At 51.1% G+C, this 18,284-nt stretch overlaps 1 protein-coding gene across 1 annotated transcript; it reads right to left on the bottom strand.

Moving 5' to 3' along the window:
• Positions 1 to 11,265: 11,265 nt before the first annotated feature.
• On the bottom strand, positions 11,266 to 13,964 carry LOC123781861 (keratin, type I cytoskeletal 16). The gene is made up of 8 exons (XM_045781616.2): positions 13,419 to 13,964; positions 12,880 to 12,962; positions 12,599 to 12,755; positions 12,343 to 12,504; positions 12,128 to 12,253; positions 11,600 to 11,820; positions 11,475 to 11,518; positions 11,266 to 11,369 (listed from the first exon to the last, which is right to left on the bottom strand). Exons 1-8 carry the CDS (start codon positions 13,962 to 13,964, stop codon positions 11,266 to 11,268), a joined length of 1,443 nt encoding a protein of 480 aa, XP_045637572.2.
• Positions 13,965 to 18,284: the final 4,320 nt, after the last annotated feature.

Raw genomic sequence — 18,284 nt, 5'->3', positions numbered from 1 at the left:
CAGAGATTCTGAAGGATGCGAAGAGGTTCTGTTTACTGAGTCCCACGCTGCCCAGCACCGTGCTAGACTTTGCCACTGACTCTCATTTAACCTTACAAACCCCCTTGCGGAAGGCGTTACTGTGTCCGTGTTATAGACAGAGAGAGGTAAAGGCAGGGAAGCTCCACTGGGCCTTAGTCCCCAAGGGCCAAGCACCTCCCAGCTGCCCCTGAATAGGTAGGTGCCCCAAAAGTGCTGATGTGCTCCCTAAAGCCAGGTTTCCTAAACCTGGCAGCATGGTGGCCTGCCTCCTGTAAGCACCGAGCTCCGGCCACTTCTCTGGGGCACTTACTGGCCAGACTTCCAGCTGTCGGCACCAGAGACCTCTGCCTGAGGGCCTTCTCTGGCCACCAGAGCCCATTCTGCCTGTGCACGGGGCAGACTGTGGTGCTGGTAAGTTAGCACCACTCCCCTGCCTGAGAGCCCCCTCAACCTGCCAGGATGGGGGGATAAATACCCCAGCTCCCTCGTCCTCTGGGAGGAACTCTGAGGTGCTTATTCGTCACTGTCCCTAAGAATTGTGCTACGGTGGTCCACAGTGTTCACCTGCTGGATCACACACCCCTTATTAGCTTCCTGCCTTTCCCTGTCCCACCTACCCCCTCCCTAACGGTGTTTCATGAGACTGCACCCACATACACTTCTTGCACTTGAGTTCTTGTTTAAGGATCTGCTTCTGGAACCGAAAACAAGGCACCTGAGAGGGGAAATATATATATTATACATACTATATTCTACTAATATATAAAATATATTATCTTATATACATTATAATAGAATAATAAATATTATAAATCGTACTAATATAAGGGATGTATAACACTTAACTTACAAATAAGAAGAATACTCTTTATTATAAATTCCACATAGTCCATTGATCTCCATAGGATGCTTTCACTGATTTTTGCCAAGTTCTTGCAACCTGTAGCGGCAATCAACAAGCAAGTATAATTCCGACATGAATGCTAGTTGAAATTTTTGTCTATGTCGAGGAGGAAGATCAAAGAGAAACAACACAGACATATGCCCTAACTTGAGCCATTCATCAATGATGCAAGTGACTTCTTTGCTGAACCAGAGTTCAAATACAGAAAGCGTGTTTTCTTATAGTTTTTGCTATTAACAATGCAACAGCTAGAGGCATGACACACTTTTAAGATTAGTCTGCATTATTTTTAACATTTTTGCTTAACATATTTAAGTCTAGGTTTTCTTAAGTCTAGATAATCAATAAACGCAACAAATCTAGCCCTGATTTGCAGCATTTACCATTTTCATGGTGTAAATACTCTACGGCCTCACCTAGGGGAGGAGGGGGAGGTGTGGGGGAGGGGCTGCCCAGGAAGAGCTTGGCCACAATAGGCACCACCCACCCTGAGCCCAGCACAGTTCCTGGCCCCGAGCAGCCCCTTGTGCACGTGGGCTGAGCTCACTTTGCTCCTGCAGGACCTCGCCCTCTCTGCAAACTTGATCAAGTCCAGCGCGTCCAGGGGGCTGCTCATCCGGAAGATCCACACAGAGGCGGCAGCCTACCTGATAGCCTACCTACCAGTCATGCACCCTTAAGCAGGTGGCTCAGCCTCCCCGAGCCTCAGTTTCCTCACCTGTAAAATGGGATGAGGATGGGGCAGGGACATAGCGAGGAGTCTTGGCAGAGAGCGGGCAGGAAGAAGACATTTGCTCCAATTCAGCCTTAGAAGGCAGGACACAACTACAGTCCCCAGCCTTGCTGCAAGCACCAAACGTAATAACAGGTCCTCTTCAGGTCGATACGAATACCCTAAATTCACAGAAGAAGGAACTGAAATTCAGAGATGAAGGGATCAGCCAGGGTCATACTCCAGGCCCAACCCCAGACTGACCTCTTGCCTCCTTCCACTATTCCACAATACCCTCTGCAAGGGGCTACAGTCTAAATTTAGGGGTGTGTTTTTTCCCCTTTTGGTTATCACTTTTGATTTGTGTAGTCATATTATTATCTAAATACAAAGTTAATTTAAAATCTATTAGATGGTGTCACAAGCTACAACACAGGTGAACCCTAAGGCACATTATGCTGTATGAAATAAGGCAGTCACGAAAAGGATTAATATTGTGTGACTCCACTCATGAAAGACCTAAAGTAGTCAGAAGCACGGACGCAGGAAGTAGAAGGTTAGCAAGGGCTGAGGCCAGGGACAAACGGGACTTGGGGCTTAGTGAGTAGAGAGCTTGCATCTGTTGCACAACATTGTGAATATATTTAACACTACTGAACTCCACACTTACAAATTATTAAAATTGTAAAAAAAAAAAAACGACTCTATTACATGGTAATATAAAATTGACAGTCCAGGATATTGGTGTGTGCAATCTGGTTTTTTTATTCTTTCTTTTTTTTAAGTTATTTTAAGTAATCTCTACACCCAACCTGGGGCCCGAATTCACAACCCCAAGATCCAGAGTTGCAGGCTCTACCAACTGACCCAGCCAGACGCCCAGGCTTTTAACTAGGATGTTGATGTGGTATTCAACAAATGAACTGATCTTATGGTGTTTAAATTTTTTATTTGCTTTCTCTGTTCGTATGCACACAGACACAATTTTATGGATAGGTCTAAAAGTGGGTGCACTTTTTTTTTTCTTTCCTCTTTGCTTGGATCTCTTCTTTCCCTCTACTCTCCCCTACACCCACCTCAGCCTCCCACCCTACCCCCAAGGTAACCCGTGTTAAGGACATATGTACCCTTTCATATTTCGGGAGCTCATATATACAGACACACATATGCATTGACATAAATGCGGGACTGGGTTTGTTTATTCACACAAGTGGGATCAATGTACTACCAGCACTTTTCTGCATCGTGCGCTGATTTCCCTTTCCCCCATACCTCGGGGAATCTCTTCTTGTCGTCCGACATAGCTCCAATTTATTGATTGTGGAGGCTGCTTAATATTCCATAGTATGAGTGAACCCCTCTTTGCTCAGCTATAGACTACCGTTGCGTAGTCACTTTGTTTTCCTTTTTTGGTCACTGTAAATAATACAGCGAAAAATACCCTTGCACCTGTGTCCTTTTATACTAGCCTCTTATTTCTATGACTGTATTCATTTAATACCAAAGCCCTTTGATCGTTTAAAAATTCTCTCTGACGTGTGTTCACGCATAACGAAGCCAGAAAGGAGCCTGAGAGAAGGAAAACTCTGGGGACAGAACATTGGATGAATGTGTGTTTTTTGTATTTTTGTTTACGTTATCGCACTATTCATATGGCAGATAAAAGCTACCTGTTTTATGTGTAATAATCTTATAACCATAGGACAGAAAGGGACTCCAGACGCCAGCAATGTGTTCACAGGGAGTCAAGACCGAAATGGGCTCTCTTTCTAAATGGCTGACATCTTTGCTTTAACACCCCTTGACCTGCTCAAAGCCCTGAAGGGGTCCTGGACTGTTGCGGGGAGGGGGATGCAGAGCTACGTCCACCTGGGGCAATGACCACACAGCACATCAGAGAAAGGGCCACAGAAAGGGCTCTACTGTCTTGGTGCCTCAGCCCTGGCAAGACCAGGCTCCCGTCCTCCCACGGCTCAGGAAGAAACTAGCTTTCTCTTCCTTGCGGGAAGAGAACCTACCATGGCGGCCATCTTGTACAACAGGACAGGGGCGTGTGGAATCCAGAGAAGCCTGTCCTTAAGAAACTTGCTTCTGGGGCGCCTGGGGGCTCAGTCGGTGAAGCATCTGCCTTCTGCTCAGGTCATGATCTCAGTGCCCCAGGATCAAACCCTGCATCCTCGGCCCCTCCCGCCTGCTCATGCACTTGTGGTCTCTCTCTCACTCGCTCTCCAATAAATAAATAAAATCTTAAAAGAAAAGAAAAGAAAAAAAAGAAAAGAAAAGAAAAGAAAAGAAAAGAAAAGAAAAGAAAAGGAAGGAAGGAAGGAAGGAAGGAAAAGAAACTTGCTTCTGATTCCATGGAAACCTGAAAAATCAGAGGTCTGTAGCCCAAACCCAAGGCCTGACTCCACCAGTCCTTACTGAGTGTCCCAGAGGCGCTGGGTGCTAAGGGTTGTGAGGACCAGCAAAACAAAAAGCTTCATTTGTGTTTATGTCTCAGAAACCTGTGAGAAGGTCTTAAACAACAACTCTCAGAGGTGGGAAGACAAACAGAAGAACTGGCTTATCTCAGACACCGGGAGGGACACTGTGCTGTTATGGCCCTCCGAAACAATGGGCCCAAAGAAGGCAAAAGCTGACGGGCTTACCACTCATCTATTTACATCAGCAGATACACTTTATGGGCTATCATTAATTCTCACTCCAGCCATTGTTTCAGCTCTTCATGCAATTATCTAAAACAATATCTCACAAACTTTGACACTAACTCAAGCATAAAGAATCTGAGGGTGTGTTCAAAATAAAGTTACAAGACATGGACGGCACTGGAGGAGATAATGCTAAGTGAAATAAGTCAAGCAGAGAAAGACGACTATCATATGATTTCTCTCATCTATGGAACATAAGAACTAGAATGATCAGTAGGGGAAGAAAGGGTTAAAGAAAGGGGGGGTAATCAGAAGGGGGAATGAAACATGAGAGACTATGGACTATGAGAAACAAACTGAGGACTACAGAGGGGAGGGGGGTGGGGGAATGGGATAGACCGGTGATGGGTAGTAAGGAGGGCACGTATTGCATGGTGCACTGGGTGTTATACACAACTAATGAATCATCGAGCCTTACATCGAAAACCGGGGATGTACTGTATGGTGACTAACATAATATAATAAAAAATCATTATAAAAAAATAAATAAATAAAAATAAAGTTACAAGAAACATTCGGGAGCGCTCAACCTCTTCATCTCCGGTGCCAGGATCTTAGGAAACGGGAAAGGCCAGGCAAGAGCAGCATGCCGTCTGATTCGGGACTTGAATCTTAGCCTGGGGAACCCAAGCCGCAAGTCCCTTCCGGGTGGAAAAGCTAGTTCCCTTGTTGAAGGGGAAGCTCACATTTCTGCCTTGATATCATCCTTTAAAAGGGGTTCATGTTTTGTTTCCACAGGTGTTGACAATGAAAGGGAGAAACGTGCTTTCTGCTCTCAGGTAGTTTCACTAACTAGGTAGGAGACCCTAACAAAGCTTTTTTTTTTTTCCCCTTCATTAGTTGGGCCCTAAGTTTTCCCATCTGTCAAATGGAGGCCTTTTTTTCCAGAAGGTTCGCTAATGGGCAATAGGCACCATGAAGATGCGGGCGCGGACAGCTCTGTTAGGTAGAGGGCGTTCTGCGAACTCTGCTCTGGTGTCTTTTTTTTTTTTTTTTTTAAGATTTTTTAATTTATTTATTTGACAGAGAGAGACAGCCAGCGAGAGAGGGGACACAAGCAGGGGGAGTGGGAGAGGAAGAAGAAGGCTCCCAGTGGAGGAGCCTGATGTGGGACCCAATCCCGGAACGCCGGGATCACGCCCTGAGCCGAAGGCTGACGCTTAAGGACTGCGCCACCCAGGCGCCCCATCTGCTCTGGTGTTTTGAGACAGAACAGCTCATTAGCATGTGATCCAGCTCAGGGGTTTTAGCAACCCAGGCCGGGCCTCTATCTCAGTGCAAGAGTCCTTCCATAAGGTCAGCTTTAAAAGTGACAGATGAATTAATTAACAACAGAGATTTCTAAAAGATAATACTCGAAGTCGGTGAGCAGGTTTTGAAATAGGCACTCTCGTTCCCTGCTAGTAAAATATGTAAATGGTACTACTTCTCTTGAAATCAACTGGACAGTACAAGTCGAGACCCTTAAAACATTCATTAGCTTCTCACCTAGTAATTACACTTCTGGGAATCAAGCCTAAGAAAATCATGCAAAATATTTATAAAAGCTTTGTGTAGAAAGATGTTATTGCTGTAATATTTTAATTTGCAACAGCAACAACAACAAAAAAACAGTGGAAATAGCATTGAAATGTATCACACTTTTAATAACACAGGAAAGTACTTCTCTTAAAATAGTGATAAAAACTGAATGCAAAATGATACAGTGTGATTGTAGATGATAGATAGATAGATAGATAGATAGATAGATAGATAGATAGACAGATAGACCTGTAATATATATATGAAAGAAACTCACCAAAATGTCATTAGTGGTTGCCTTTGGATATTGGGATTTGGGTTTCAATCTGAATCATAACCTCACCTATGGCGTAGAAGACAGGATCTATGACCATAAACAAGGAGACATGTTTGCTGAACAACCAACAATGATCATGCATTACAGAGTGATGAATCAGACTCAGCAGCCTTGAAAGATGAAAAATATTTTGCCATGAAAGCAGGGACTTCAGATGACACTGGAGGTTAAATGTGTCATTTATCACCACCCCTCTAAACACCCGTGTAAATGGATCAAACCTGTATGGGACAAAGAGAACAAGAGAAGGGATTACAGTAACAAAATTTTGGAATCTAGAAAACAAACAAAAAAGTAATCTTCAGAGAGAAGCCAAGAAGCAAGCAGATTCACAGAGTGGGACCCTGGGAAGCCTCTGAAATAGGAGGCACCAGGCACCTCTGAAGGTGGAGGGCAGGTGGGCTAGAAACAGGAGGACAAGTGGGTCAAAAGTCTGCATAAAAAGCAGGGATACCTCCATAGCTCCTTTCTACCCCAACCCCACCGGATGTCAACCATTCCTCCTTTACCCCAGGAGAAACTGGAAATGTACTCTGGAGAATTTACCCAGAGGGACTAAACCCTGAGGGACCGAGCCCAGCTTGGGCAAGGGTGAGGTAATAAACTGACTTAAGTCAGATTAACTGAGACTGAGACCCTCTCAGTCCCCTTCCTCCACATAACTTCCTGAAAGCTGGGAGCTTTTCATGAGCCAGGCAGGAAATTAGAGGCATCCTTCCTGAGGAAGACCCTACCTGAGAGAAAAGGCCTACAGATATTGACATTTGGGGTCCCCCAATAAAACAGTGTATTCTCCACCAGATTATTCTATAGTGAGCCTCAGCAGGGGAAAAGCCCCCTGCTGTACACACACATTCACATTCCAATCAGCTTCTTAGTGACTTACCCTTTTCTTTTTTCTTCTTTTTTCAAGATTTTTTATTTATTTATCTGACAGAGAGAGAGAGGCAGCAAGAGAGGAAACACAAGCAGGGGGAGTGGGAGAGGGAGAAGCAGGCCCCGCTGAGCAGGGAGCTTGATGCAAGAACACTGGGATCATGACCTGAGCTGAAGACAGACGCTCAACGGCTGAGCCACCCAGGCGCCCCTTGTGAGTTACTCTTAAATATTAACCGAAGACCAAGAACCACAGGTGTGTGAGGGAAGCCTGTGGCATAAAGGACAGTGGCAAGACAAAGCAGGAAAAAGGCAGCTGAGAGGAAACTGAAATTATAATGGAAATGGAAGAATTGTTAACGCCATGATCAACAGGCTTAACAAGGTAAAGGGAAATTTTGTGTCTTGAACAAGAACAAGAGCCCTTTTTTTTTTAAGATTTTATTTATTTATTTGACAGAGATAGAGACAGCCAGCGAGAGAGAGAACACAGGAACGGGGAGTGGGAGAGGAAGAAGCAGGCTCATAGCAGAGGAGCCTGATGTGGGACTTGATCCCATAACGCTGGGATCACGCCCTGAGCCGAAGGCAGACGCTTAACCGCTGTGCCACCCAGGCGCCCCTAAGAGCCCATTTTTTTAAAAAGTATCCAGAGCTACTAAAATGTATCCAATTTTTTAAAAACTAAACAATAAGATTAGATAGCAAAGTTTAGGAAAATCTCAGAAAGCCAAAAAAAAAAAAAGAAAGAAAAGAAAAGTTAGATGAAAAATAGAATGAATTACATAGGAAAAAGAAAAATTCCAAAAAAAGAGAAAATGAAGGGGAGGAAATCATGAAATAAATAGAAAATTTCCCGGAAATATTCTGAAAAACATGAATTTCTGCTCTGAAAGATGCTGCCGAGTGCCCAATCCAACAGATCCAACCCAGCCACATGGAGACAGAACCTGTGATACTGCAGCCTGCTAGAGAGCAAGAGAAGAGCCTAAAAGCTCTGGGGGAAGGGGTGGGAATCAGATAGCATAAAATATCTAGAATCAAAATAGCATTAGACTTCTCAGCAGCAGCACCGGAAGCCAGGAAATAGTGACACAATACCTTCGAAGCGCGGAGGGAGAATTATTTGCAACCTAGAATTTCATACCCAGCCAAACTATCAGTCAAGAATGGGAGTAGACTAATGATGTTTTCAGACGTGAAAAGTCTACGCATCTTGTCTCAGGAAATTGCTAGAGGATGTGTTTCCCTAAAATGAAGAGGGAAGAAAAGAAGAAAGGAGGCATGGGATCCAGAAAGAGGGAAGCAACACAGAAAGAAGGGATATCCAAGAGGACAGTGAAGGAAAATTCCGGGATGACCGAAGACAGAGAGAGCACCCAGAACATGCTGGAGGAGGACACTGGGCTCCAGGAGAAATACCTTCAAGAAGATAAAACTGATGGAATACTCTGTGTTTTGACATATTAGGAGGAGACCTATACTTCTGGCGGTGAACTAGGGAATACATTTAGGTTAGGTACATAGAAAACCTCAGCAAATTGAAACAGATGTTTATTCCAAAGAAGTGTAATATAGTATAAAATACTTTTGACTGTAAAGAATAAATAGTCATGATACTGTAAAATTAAACATTTCTCTAGTGAAAATATGGATATATTGAGAGGGTAGGAAGAAGCAGGGAGGGGCAATGTTGTGTAAGAGAGCTGAATCCCCCTCCTTTACAGCAGGAAGTCAAGCAACTAAAAACTAAAATTGAGGGGCAGCTGGGTGGCTCAGTCAGTTGAGTGTCTGACTCTTGGTTTCAGCTCAGGTCACAATGTCGGGGTCATGGGATCAATCCCCGAGTCAGGCTTCAGGCTCAGCGTGGAGTCTGTTCAAGATTCTCTCTCTCCTTCTCCCTCTGCCTCTCCCACCCCCACCCCCACTCTCTCTGCCTCTCAATCTCAAAATAAATAAATAAATAAATAAATAAATAAATAAATAAATAAATAAAATCTTCTTTAAAAACGAAAATTGAAAAAAATATCAAGAAATCGTTGTATAAGGACACCTGAGTGGCTCAGTCCATTAAGCATCTGCCTTCAGCTCAGGTCATGATCCCAGAGCCCTGAGATTAAGTCCTGCATCAGGCTCCTTGCTCAGCGGGGAGCCGCTTCTCCCTCTGCCTGTCGCTGCCCCTGCTTGTGCTTCCTAGCTCTCTCTCTCTCTCTCTCTCTCTGACAAATAAAATCCTAAAAAAAAAACGGAAAAAGAAATAGTTGTATAAGCCTGTGATTTAGAATTAAGACAAATGCCAAAAGTAACAGCTAAGAGTTGAAAGTGGGAGGTGGGAGCAGAGCACATGATACAACCTGGGGATGGCTTTCTTCCATAAAAAGACTTATTATGTGACACATACATAACTTTAATTTTGTTAATTAAATTTTTTAAAGATTTTATTTATTTATTTGAGAGAGAGAGAGAGCACAGAGGCAGAGGGAGAAGCAGGCTCCCTGCTCAGCAGGGAGCCCGATGCGGGGCTCAATCCCAGGACCCTGGGATCATGATCTGAGCTGAAGGCAGACGCTTAACCAACTGAGCCACCCAGGTGCCCCTAAATTTTTTAAATATAGAAGACACCCATAGCAAGCAAGGGGTGTGGGACAGGATGGTTGACTTCTGGGTGCAGAGCAGGGCAGGGTGGGAAAGCACCAAAATGGGTTGAGACAGAGGGTCGAGCATCGGAAGGGAAAAGGAAGGTCGAGGTGGTTAAACAGAAGAGTCCTGATCAACATCCTTGTTCTTGATCTTGACCATAGCCTTGCTAGAAAGACTATCAGGCAGAAATGGGAGTGACAAGCAAGGGCCTGCTTAGGGGGCCCCTAAGAACTAGGCATGGCCCTAGTTATGGGAGAGAGGAAGCCGGTCTGAATGTGGGGGTGGTTGTGTGGGGACGAAGAGGAGGGCATGAGTGACAGATGTTTCCTAGGGGACTCGTCAGCACTCAGTCCCCTGCCTGCAGGAGATGAAAAAGAAGGGGCTGATAAGGGGGGTCGAGGATCAAGTTGGGAGAAGAAAGTTCAGTTCTAACCATGGACCCCATTCCCAAGGCAGACGGCTTCCTTTCCCACCATCCAACACAGAACTTGTTGGGCAAATGTGAGGAGCCAAAGGGCAGAGTTAAGAGCTCAAGCTTCGGAGTCTTTGGGTTAAAATACCTAAGTTGTGGTCCATATATACAATGGAATATTACTCAGCCATCAGTTCTCAACATTTGCTGCAACATGGACGGCACTGGAGAAGATAATGCTAAGTGAAATAACTCAAGCAGAGAAAGACAATTATCATATGATTTCTCTCATCTATGGAACATAAGAACTAGGAAGATCGGTAGAAGAAAGGGATAAAGAAAGAGGGGGGTAATCAGAAGGGGGAATGAACCATGAGAGACTATGGACTCTGGGAAACAAACAGGGCTTCAGAGGAGAGGAGGGTGGGGGAATGGGATAGACCGGTGATGGGTAGTAAGGAGGGCACGTATTGCATGGTGCACTGGGTGTTATACGCAACTAATGAATCATCGAACTTTACATTAGAAACCAGGGATGTACTGTATGGTGACTAACATAATATAATAAAAAAACATTAAAAAAAATACCTAAAAAGAGAGAGTGGCATTAGGGGAAAAAAAAAAAAAAAGGCTTGGCCTTCGTAACCAGACAGACCCAGGGCGAACCACAGTCACGCCTCTTACTATCTGCGTGACTTTACGGGAGTTACTCAACGTCTCCGAAGGGCAGGGTTGTCTTCATTCCAAAACAGGCCTGACCACACCCACCTCCCAGGGCGGCTGTCAACACAGGGGAGCTCCTTCCCATCCTGTGTCCCACCTCCCACTCCCTCGCTACTAGTGGGGTTCTTCTAGGAAGACCCTAGGAGTGCTTCTGAGCTTTGCTGTTTCCTGGCCCCTCCGGCTCTGTGGTCCCAGAAAGTCCCTGGGACACACCTTCAACCCCCTCCCATTAGTTCCAGAATAGAGACCACACAGGTTTGCATCAACCAGAAAGTCAGCTTTATTAGCCCACCACCAGCGGAGGGGAAGGGGAGAGAGCTGGAATCCGTGCTGGGAGAACAGGGCCCTGGCCCAGGCCTTCAGGAGGTTGGGGCCGGCGGGTGGGCAGGAGGCCAGTCTGGAAGAAGCAGCTCAGTGCTTGGAGCTCTGGACCTGGCTGAAGCTGGCCGAGCCCTGCTCCTTGAGGATGGGCCGGGTCTGGTGGCCGGAGGAGGAGGAGGAGGAGGAGGAGAAGACTGTGGGAGAGAGGGGAGGGTGTGAGAAGGGCTCTGGGAGCTAAGAGGCCCCACACGGGGAGGGCTGGGGTCTCTGGGGGCGCCCAGGACCCTCAGGAGCCTTACCATTGTGGGAAGAATAGGAATGGCCGGACGCTTGCTGGGAGAGGCTGTGGGGGGGGAAAGATGAGCAGTTAGATGAGCTGGGAGTAAGGGCGGGGCTGCGGGGGCTGTGGGGGCTGGGCACTCACTGGGCGTCCTCGCCCTCCAGCAGGCGGCGGTAGGTGGCGATCTCCTGCTCCAGCCGCGTCTTCACATCCAGCAGGATCTGGTACTCCTGGCTCTGCTGCTCCATCTCGCAGCGCAGCTGGGCCAGCTGCTCCTCCACGTTGCCGATCAGCCCCTGGATCTGGGACAGCTGCATGCAGTAGCGGCCTTTGGTCTCCTCCAGGCTGTTCTCCAGGGATGCTTTCTGTGAGTGGGAGAGAGAGAAAGAGTCAACAGAAGTGGTCACTATTGTCCCCCCAGGCCTCTGGGCATGTCTCCTGAGAGGCACATGGACTGGGAGCCCAGCTGGGCTACTGATGGGCCAGACAATGTGGAGGAAAGTTATTCCATTGTTCTGGGCCTTCATTTCTGTGTCTATATAATGGATATAATGATCCCTCTGGTCCCACTGGTGGGATAAGAGGCGGAACTATATTGTGGCAGTGCTAAGGGGCTGGTGGCCCTTACTGGGGGCTTGGGGACTGGGGCTGGGGGGGATGGGTCCTTCATACCATGCTGAGCTGGGACTGCAGTTCAATCTCCAGGCCCTGCAGCACCCTCCGGAGCTCAGTCACCTCACTGCGGCCACTCTGCACCAGTTCGCTGTTAGAGGCCACTTCTTTGTTCAGTTCCTCGGTCTGCGAGAGGAGAGAAGAGCAGTGTGAGGCGCTCCACAGTGCTCCCAGGCTGGGAAGTCCCACAGGAGGGCTGAGGACCCGAGCCCCACCTTGCTCAGGAACCAGGCCTCCGCGTCTCTACGGTTCTTCTCCGCCATCTGCTCGTACTGGTCGCGCATCTCGTTCAGGATACGGCTCAGGTCCACACCGGGGGCGGCGTCCATCTCCACGCTGACGTCCCCGCCAGTCTGACCCCGCAGGGCAAGCATCTCCTAGGAAGGGATGGCGGGAGGTGGTCAGCTCAGCAGACCCCTCTCCTGGCCCCTGAACCAGCCTCCCGCGGCCGGCGGCCAGCAGCGACCTCACCTCCTCGTGGTTCTTCTTCAGGTAGGCCAGCTCCTCCTTCAGGCCTTCGATCTGCATCTCCAGGTCGGTCCTCGACAGGGTCAGCTCGTCCAGCACCCGGCGCAGCCCGTTGATGTCGGCCTCCACGCTCTGGCGCAGGGTCAGCTCATGCTCATACCTGCCCGGACAGAGGTCGGGGCATCAGGCTCCGTCTGGGAGGCTTCTGTGGCCCCAGACCAACAGCCCCACTGCTTGCCCCGCGCCCTGTGCCCCACGCCCAGCCCGCCACGGGGGTTGCTCACTTGGTCCTGAAGTCATCCGCTGCCAGCCTGGCATTGTCGATCTGCAGGACGGGCTGAGCGTTCTCGATCGTGGCGGTGATGATCTGCAGAGAGGGCAGAAGGACGGGCCTGTTCGCCAAGACTCGGCCACTCAGGGGGCAAGAGCAGAGAGGGGAGAAAGCTATCTCCCCCAACTTGAGGGTCGCCTGGCTGGTGGGTGAGGCCCTCTGTCGTTTCCACCCAGTTCAGGGTGTGTGGAGGGATCCCCTCCCCCCCGGTCTCCTACCACCCCATCCTCCGCCCCAGGCTGAGAGAAGCTGAGGGTGCAATGCACAGTGGAGGGAATGAGAGAGTCCGGGCTCCGGTCCCCACTCAGACACCTAGATGCTGAAAAAGGGACCCCGGGCCACCAATTCCGAGTGGCCTGTGGCCTCTCCCTCAAGGTCAGCTCAGTCTCCCTGTTTGTAAAAGAAAGATGCTAGAAAGTGGTTTTCTAAGGGCCACTGCAGCCGTGACCTCTCAATGCTCCACCAGCAGCGCCACCCGCCTGGCCCACGCACCTTGTTCCGCAGGTCCTCGATGGTCTTGAAGTAGGGGCTGTAGTCCTTGACCTCACTGGGCCGCTGCCTCTGGTACCAGTCCCGGATCTTCACCTCCAGGTCGGCGTTGGCCTCCTCCAGGGCACGCACCTTGTCCAGGTAGGAGGCCAGGCGGTCGTTGAGGTTTTGCATGGTGAGCTTCTCGTTGCCGGAGAGGAGACCGCCATCGCCACCACCGAAGCCAGCACCGAAGCCAGCACCGAAGCCAGCACCAAGGCCACCACCAAAGCCAGCGCCAAGGCCACCACCGTATCCTCCCCCAAAGCCGCTCCCCAGGCCCCCACCGAAGCTGCTGCTGCTGCTGAAGCCACCGCCGTAGCCGCCCCCCAGGCCGCAGGCCCCCCCGGAGGAGTAGCGGGAGGTGGAGACCGACAGGCCTCCGTAGGCGCTGGGGGCCCGGCAGGACCCTCCGGCCAGGACAGAGGACACGCGGCTGGAGCCACCACCGATGCCACAGGAGCCCTTCATGGAGCTGGAGGAGGTGAACTGGCGGCTGCAGGTGGTCATGGTGCTGAGGACGGAAGTGAGTGAGTGAGCAGAGAGAAGAGAAAGGTGCTCGGAAGGCTGGGAGGATGGATGCTGGAGCTGCTCAAACCCCAGGAGCCTTTATATGCACCGGGGCAGGCGGGGCCTCCCAACTGCTGACTTGCGGGCTCCCCTCCGGATTTCATCACTCCAGGTCCCGTCCAACTCCTCACTCCGGATCAGGATTATTCAGCCCGGGGTCGACTCACTTCGCTGGGTGCCGCTTGAGTTCCCACCCAGCTCTGGGGGTGTGGGGCCGAGAGAAAAACATACAAACGCGAGTCGGTCATGACTCAGGCTGGGCGGCGGGAACCCAGCTCTCGGTCCTGGAGCCTCAGGGGCCAGCGGGGCCTTGGCACTGGCAGCTTTGTGGCGGCTGCGTCCCCAGGCAGTGAGTCAGCCCATGACGGACTCCCTGCCCCACGGGATGGCCTTGACGGAAAAAGGCCCCACCAATCAAGGCCGGCCTGGGGCTGTCTCGGGATGTGCTGTGGGGGTCCTATGTGCCCGGTGCTGGATAGGAGAGCTGGGTCCGTGGTCTCACTCCGCTTTGTTTGCTGTGTGACCTGAGACTCCTTACCTCCCCTCTCTGGGCCTCTTCCCCCTCAGCGAAGTGACAAGGCTGGGCTGGGTGATCTTAGACTCTTTTCTCGTTCTAAAAATTCTCCAACTCTCTTTCCATTATTGGATCCAATCCCCGTTTCAGAGGCTACCTTTGAGCTCCCAGGGTCCGCAGAAGGGTTGGGTACCATGGAACCAGCATGTACCATTGAGACAGACAGGTGGCAGCTCCCCACTCTGCCCCTTCCAAGCTACGCAGCATAGGAAGTCAGTCCTTCAGCACCTCTGGGCCTCTGTTTTCTCATCTGTTAAAGGGGAGGACATGCCACAGAAGAACATGGACACAGGACCCCACTGGCCACTCCCCAGTGGCAGCCCTGCGCTCAGCTTCCCCATCCTTCCTTTGCAGCCAGCTGCCCCCTCACCTGCCTCTTCACACCCACCTCTCCATCCGGCACCTCCCTCCCACAACCTTGCCCTCTCCTCTGTACCCCAATACTCCCACCTTTGGAGCAGCCCACCCCCAATGCATTGCCCTACTTAATCATGGATGCCCACCATAGACTGTGGTGGGAGGGGGTCCCCATCCTGCTGGTAGTGCCATGTGTGACCCCTGACCCCACCAGGGGCCCCCGAGTTCCCACACTGGATCCAGGGCTCCATTCCCAACGGTTTTCTTTCGAGTATCCACAGATTCCAGGCTGGTCGTTCAGTCGAAGAGAGGGGGGCCAGTGACCTCTCTGGTCACCCGCCACGCTGGGGTATTGCATGGAGCACTCTGTGTGTACCACATGGTTCCGTGAGGGGCAATATTCCTGCCACAGCTTCATAGATGAGGCAGCTGGGAGCTTAAGTGGGCTTCCCAAGACCCCAGTCAAGGGGGAGCTGAGGTCTGAACCCCTGCCTGTCTGCTTACCCAGTCTGAGCCCTTCCCACCACCCTGAACCACGCTCTCTCTCTGTACGTCACTGACATGCCTGATTGTCTTGAATCAATCCTGCAAAGTAGGAAGGAGAGAGGGAGAATCGGGGGCGGGTAATTCGCCCGAAGTCACTTGGCTTTAAGTTGTGGAGGCAGGACTAGAACCCCAGGCTCAGAGTGTCTCCACTCACCCGTGATGCCTTGCAGGCTGGGACCGGGTATACCCATTCTCATTTACCTCCCCACAGTGCCTGGAGTGAGCTCTGCCCACAACGGGCATGATGTTGACCCGAGGGCTGGAGCAGGATTGCGGGGGTTGGGGGGGTCTAAATTCCAAAACAGAAGCCTCCTCCGGGTGCTCTGGGGGGGGTGACCCACAGAACTGGCCGCTTCCTTGCTCTAAAGTGCCTCTGTGGGCTTGCCTCAGGCTGGACACTGCTGGGAAATACTACGGGAACCGAGGGACAGGAAATTCTGTCTCAGCACATCGTGCCCTGTCAGTCACTCGGCCTGTAGGAACAGAGGCCAGCAGTCTGAGCAGAGCTTTGCCAAACACACACCTCCAGGGCCAGGCTTGGGAGACAGAACCCAGTGCTCCCCTCTCCCAACCCCAAAACTGGGCAAAATGGGTCCTAAATCTTGGACAAAACCCCTGCCATCCCAAGTGTCAAGACGGGCCTGGAGTTCAGGTCCAACCACAGACTCATCACCCTCAGAACTAAAAATGGCCTTGGAGGCCACCAAAGGCCACCAAGACCCAAGCAGAGAGAGTAAAAGACTTGTCCCGGGTTAAATAGCACAGAAACAGAGGAGCAAAAACTCGACCCCAGCTCCAGCAAGATTCCTGAGGTTCACACGGACTCTCCCTGGGGTCTCCAGGAGCTCCTCCTTCTCTGCCTCAGGCCCCTTTCCACCTCCCTCCCTTCTGATCGGACCCTGCCCCCTCCACCATTCCTGGAGTCTGGGTGGCATTGCGCACAGGCCCAGCACTGATGGCTAGGGATCCGTGTGGGCTGAGAAACTAAGGAAGTTGACGACCAACCCATCAAACCACTCAGACAACAGCACAGACCAAGCACCCACCGTGTGCCCAGCACCCGGGGCGTGGGGGTTGGGGAAGATGATGACACAGTCTCTGACCTTGGAACCTGCCGTGTGAGCCTGGAGAGAAAGCTAAGGCTGGGAATAGAGCACGGAGTGGCAGGAACCCCCCGGGGTGCTTGGCCCACGGAATGCAGCTGGATAAGCGTTACCGACCCTGAGTCTCAGCAGTAAAGGAGGGAGTAATCGGGAGAGGCTGGGCCTCAGAAGATCTGAGCTGGCAGAGAAAGAGCGGGGGGCATGTATTCCATGCCAGCGAGGTGAACCTGCCCGGGGTTGCTGAGAGCCAGGATCACTAGGTCTGTGGGCACAGGGACTCCCACCAAACTGGCATCCCTCCGGGCAGAGTGGGTTCCTTCCCCCACCCAGGCCTCCTTCCTCTCTCCTTCACCCGCCCCATCTCAGGTGTGAGGTCATCTCATACCTGAGTTGGCTGGGAAATACTATTGGCACGCCTCAACTTGCAGTGATTCCCCAACCTGACTGATCACCAGGATCCCCATTCAGATTCCTGACCTGCTCTGACCCACTGTCTCAGCATTGCCCAGGACAAGCCTGATCGTGGGGACATTTTACAAGCTCCCAGGGAATTCTGCTGACCATCCAGGCTGGGAAGCAGGAGGCAGCCTGGGGGAGGAAGAAAAGGGGGAAAGGCTCTAAGGAGACTGAGGGAAGAGAGGGGACTGCTGCAGGACCCCCAGCCCAGGGTGGCAGCCTGAACCATGAGCTTCAGGCCTGGGTGAAGAAAGAGAAGATCCCCGATGAACCAGGACAGAGCAGCAAGCAGGAGCCAGATCTGGGCTGGACACTGAGATACGAAGAATCAGGCAGAGAAGCCCCTCAGGGCATGCTTATGGACAACCCCGATACTATGTGGCCAGGCCATGATGGGGTACAGGGGGCCTGCAGGGAGGGGGCAAGCTCCCTGGGAGTGAACAGGTGCCACCAGTCCGGGCTCTGGCCCCACGATTGGCCCCAGGATCTGGGTGAATCTGTAAGTGCCCGATGACAGGCGGTCCTCTCAACTCCCCCCGTGTTTCATGCCCTCCTTCGAAAGTGGGGGCTATCACAGCCCATCACGCTGGTCTGCACAACCAAGGGGCCCTAGGGGAACCGTCAGGGGAACCAGATTGAGCTCGGTCACAGCCTCGGCTCTGTACTGTGGCTCCAGTCTGTCTGTTCTCTTCAACCTCCCACCCACCCACCCTGCAGGAGTACTGTCAGCCCCAGGACTGTGCCCTGCCCACCACCTCTAAACTGGGGTCCTTCAGGGTCCCTCCAGGCCTGGGCATGTGTCTCCTCCTTGCACCCAGGCCCAGTGCAGAAGCACCAAGTGATGCCATGTCCTGGATGGAATGCTACTGCCACGTGGTCTCGTTGCAGAAAGGGCGGCCAGCTCACGTTCTCAGGGTGTGGGCGTGGCAGAGGAAGAGCCACAGGGTCTGGCTAGGGCTGGCCCTGGGCCTGGAAATCAGGTGTGTGTGTCCATCACGTGAGAGTGGATAAGGCCGCACCGAGGGCGGTTACAGACAGGTTCACTGAAACGGGGTGAAATATTTTGTGCAGGACGATGGGTGGATGTGGATGAACTGTGGAGTCCCACAGTTGGGTCCCCCAAACCAGCCACAGGCACATGCCCCCAGCAGCCTGGGTTGGCTTCGGGTGGCCTGGACAAAAAATTCCAGCCACCCAAATTCCCCACACCATCCCCAAGGGGAT

The sequence above is a fragment of the Ursus americanus genome, chromosome 23, assembly GCF_024610735.1.
Source record: "Ursus americanus isolate L20-20 chromosome 23, mUrsAme1.1.p, whole genome shotgun sequence".
In the NCBI taxonomy this organism is placed as follows: domain Eukaryota; kingdom Metazoa; phylum Chordata; class Mammalia; order Carnivora; family Ursidae; genus Ursus; species Ursus americanus.
The sequence above is the reverse complement of the archived record's forward strand: the minus strand, read 5'-3'. Positions and strand labels throughout refer to the sequence as shown.

Excerpts from the sequence above, each read along its gene's own strand:
- LOC123781861 (XM_045781616.2), bottom strand. The coding sequence starts at position 13,964 with ATGACCACCTGCAGCCGCCAGTTCACCTCCTCCAGCTCCATGAAGGGC. Across the intron at positions 12,756-12,879 it reads GCGGATGACTTCAGGACCAA|GTATGAGCATGAGCTGACCC; the intron begins GTGAGCAACCCC and ends CTGTCCGGGCAG. Across the intron at positions 11,519-11,599 it reads CTGGAGGGCGAGGACGCCCA|CCTCTCCCAGCAAGCGTCCG; the intron begins GTGAGTGCCCAG and ends CCCCCCCCACAG.